Source organism: Ctenocephalides felis, unplaced genomic scaffold, assembly GCF_003426905.1.
Source record: "Ctenocephalides felis isolate EL2017-DRISC unplaced genomic scaffold, ASM342690v1 CF-g0.4_SCAFFOLD_01856, whole genome shotgun sequence".
Taxonomy (NCBI): domain Eukaryota; kingdom Metazoa; phylum Arthropoda; class Insecta; order Siphonaptera; family Pulicidae; genus Ctenocephalides; species Ctenocephalides felis.
Genome location: NW_020538010.1, coordinates 3,541 through 7,741, shown reverse-complemented (window position 1 = coordinate 7,741; position 4,201 = coordinate 3,541). Strand labels below are relative to the sequence as shown.

General features: G+C 31.4%; 1 protein-coding gene across 1 annotated transcript; it reads left to right on the top strand.

Moving 5' to 3' along the window:
* Positions 1–3,834, top strand: LOC113374489 (the record flags this gene model as incomplete). The annotated part of the gene is made up of 2 exons (XM_026614518.1): positions 1–330; positions 3,413–3,834. Coding segments are annotated over exons 1-2 (752 nt in total), but the record flags the coding sequence as incomplete, so codon positions are not given.
* Positions 3,835–4,201: the final 367 nt, after the last annotated feature.

Below are 4,201 nucleotides of genomic sequence, written 5' to 3'. Positions count from 1 at the left end.
ATGTTATCCTACATGCTCCCCGGTGAAGGAAAATCTTCATCCCCTCACCATGTTCACCAGACGATGTCAAATCAGCAGAAGTCGAGGCTTCAATTGGACTTAGATACAAATTCTTTGGAATCTGCCCAGAATTCTGCACCTAAGATGACCCCTATTATCAGAACTGTCGAAGTCACAGAAACCAGATATAAGGAATTGAGGCATCCTGTTACTGGCCAAGTTTTAGATGCCACCAGAGACCAAAATGTCCAGGAGATGGTTTTTAGTAACCCTCAAATTTTAAGAGATCGACTGGAAAAGACTATGATTAAACAGACTAACAGTGGACAGGTAGTAATATACTCATTGTAGTGTAGGAAATGCAATACCGGTATACCGATATACCGAATTACCGGTAAACCGCTCGATTTTTCGACGCTATTTTTACCGATATTTACCCCAAAAATACCGGTACTTTCGGTACTTTTACATAAGCGCTATTTGATACATAATACACTAAAATTCGGAACAAATTTATCTTTAAATTCCATAATCGCATATAAACAGCTATATCTTCAAGTGATTTTATAAGATAAACAAATGTCAAATATTATCTCACAACTCGTCATTAAACTGAATATTTATTGCTTTCCAAAGGGCTTCATATCGTGTTACAATAAATAGAATTGGACTGATAGATAATGTTTGTTTCATATGTAAAAACGTAACGGTTTTTTAAGTGACATTTGCACTAAAGTATTTTATATCATACAGATTACTCCTGCGTATTTTTTTTTCTTACTTTATACATAATAATTATGATAATTACTAAATATTTTTGCTTCTTATTACAATTATAAAATATTATTTTTCAAAAACGTTTCGAAATTTGAAAATACTATAGAACCAACACATTGTTTTAGATAACAATACTCAACAATTATAGTAACTTATTATTTATCTCGAGAAAGTATCCGATCTTAAATTAGTGTAAAAAAATTAATTTTTTTAAATATTGGGGATTATGCTAATTTAACACATCGGATACAGACAGTACAGTTTATTATAATAGTGTAATATGATCTTTTATGAGTTTTTTGGTCTTTCTTACTCATAAGTTCGTTTTTGGTGAAAAGTACTCAATATACTCGATAGTGATAATGAATTCATTAAATTGGATATAATTTTGTTAAATTATTATTTAAAAAAAATAATCTTATTGTATTATTCTATTGTTTTTATTGTTTAGTTGAATATAGTTGTAGTTGTATAGACATTTTTTTTATATTTGTACTAGAACTTTCAATTTTATTTACGTTTGTTTAAGATAATAAAAATACTGGTAATTTACCGGTATTCCGGTTTTAAAATGAAAAATTACTGAAATACCGGTATTGAAATTTTCCATCGGTATGGCATTCCCTATTGTAGTGCAGTAAACGGAGAGGAAAAAAAGGGTAAAACCTCTGAATTTTTTTACCGTGCTCCAATTTGCATGAAATTTTGGAATTAGGTTCATCTTAACCTCAAGTTCAAAAGTGAAAACAATTTGGGTTCCGCCACCACTCTCTTGGGAAGTTATTAAACTAGTGGTGTATGGCATCGTGCGTTGAGGCAAATTGCTGGAACTTCCCGTACCGTAATGAAATATTCGAGAAATGTTAAACGTTTTCGAATATACTATTGCAAATACTGTAACTTTCATTATTTTTGCTATCTTGTTATATCTGAGCAAATCAAATGTAAATCATAAATCAACTTATCTCCAGAACATTAACAATCGTCATTTCATTTCGAATTCAATTTAAAAACAAATAGTTGCCAAATTTACACAAAATTGCAAAAGTGCTCTCGTATAGTTACAGTCTAAACGCACTCGGGTAAACATTTGTACCAGAGGGGCGCTTAGACTGTGCTTAGTCTAGGTATTTTTTTGAATTTTTAATCCAAAATTACAAAAATATTTTATGGAAAATAAAAAAAAATGATGTAAGAATTTTTTATCCTCAAAAGAAATTGTTTTGTCAATACAAGCAGAAATTTTTTTTTAGATCATTCAAATCGGACGCTTAGTTCACTCAAAAGTGCCATTTTTGCACATTTAGCCTTGTATCTTCGAAATGGCGGGGCCTGTCTTTGCCAAAAACTAATCAGCACATCTCCCTATTAACAGGGATCGAATGTTTTTTTACTTCCCGTAGGGCAAGTTATAGTAATCGCAAAAAATCGAAAATAATTTTTTTTATATATCTTTACGTTTCAAAACCTTCTGAACATTCTGGCATACCTTATTGTTAGAAAAAATGAATGTATGTGTGTGTATGTGTGTGCGTGTAGGTGTGTGCGTGTATATGTGTGTGTTCGGATACAAATTTTCGTCAACGATTTTGGCAACACGGATGAAGCGATTTGAATAATTCAAAAAACTATACGATTTGTATTGATAAGGAGACGAGCTGATTAGTTTTTGGCAAAGGCAGGTCTAGCCGTTCCGAAGATATGGGGCAAAACGTTAACTCAATTTTTAAGAGAACGGAGCGTCCGATTTGAATAATTCAAAAAACATTTTACTTGTATTGACAATAAGATGAAGAACTGATCACATTTTCATGCAGGCAAGTCTAGCGGTTTCGAAGATCTAGTGAAAAAAGTAAAAAAATACCATTTGGCGGTCAAAAATGATCATTAAACATATGCACATCAAATTATCAGATATTTTTTAGAGTTTTTAACAATAAGTATAAATTTGTTTACATTCCTATGAGTTCCGTACCATGTTTATCCTTTAGACGGCGACGCGGCGCTTACGCGCTTCGATATTTTTGAAAAAAAAGTTCAGAATTTACAAAATATTTCAAAAAATTTTCCTTCAAAAAGTCTTTTTTTTTCAAAAAAAAAATTAAATTCATGTTAAAAATTTATAGTTTCTCAAAAATCGAATTTTTTCAGAGTAAATTTTTTTCAAAAATGTTAATCTTTTAAAAAAAAAATTTTTTTGGTACGGGATGACATACACCACTAGTTAAATTTTTATTGACATTATTTTGTTCATATATGATTTTTGTTAAAATGTATATTTTAGGAGATATTTGCAAAAAACGAAGAAAAGGCTAAAAATATGTTAATTTTTAGTGGCCAGTAACTTGAAAAGTATTAGTTTTTTTTTGAAAAACTATAAGAGACATTTTTTGCTTATAATTAGTTCTATCGATTTCCGACGTTATTTTGAAAAAAAGTAATTACACAATTGAGAAGCGCCGGAACTCGAATTGTTTTCACTTTTGAACTTGAGGGTAAGATGAACCTAATTCCAAAATTTCATGCAAATTGGAGCACAGTAAAAAAAACTCAGAGGTTATACCCTTTTTTCCTCTCCGTTTACTGCACTAATTGGTAATATCCAGACATCATCTAAAATTAAATATTTTTCCAGGTACCTTTCGAGAAAACAACTTACACCAAAACCCAAGCATATCCAATCCACCAACAATTCACCACAAACAATAATAACACATCAGAAAAATCGCCCTACATGCAAATTTCTGGCGTCATAAAACACCAACCGGCTCTGTCTACGAAAAACGAAATAAATCGACAATTTATCTCAAACGAATCGAACAAACAAAGGATTCCAACGAACGCTACTGATTTTCAGAAGATAAATATGTCCAATAACGATAGTTCGATGTCGAATAAGTATTTTAATGATAGTGGTGTCAGTACTGGTGATGAGGAGTCTGGTAGTGCTGCAGGGGGCCCTGCAACCAGCCCTTCGGCGAGTGATACCAGTACGCCACTGGCTCATAATGCTGGGAAGAAGTTGCTGCAGGGACAGGGAAAACCAGGACTTAAGAGGTTAGTAAATCGATTAACAAATTATTATGTAACATCATTGAATGTATTTGGCACTTGTGCATCTAGTTTCTGGGTTGAGAAATATTTTAAAATTTTGACTCCAAAATTTGTTAGAAGAGATCATTGATCTGATTTCTGAAGACTTATTTAGATGATGCATCTAGTTATGCAATAAAGACTTAGTTCTTAGTAGATTCAATTGATTTCACTAAAATATTAGATTTTGACTAATTGATCTGATTGGTCAACTAAGATTTTATTTTTCAACATTGATTTTTATAAATATGAATACAGTTTTGTATGAATGATGCATCTAGTTTTGCATTCAGGAAATATTTCTAGATTTTGAAGAATTCAGAGGTTATTT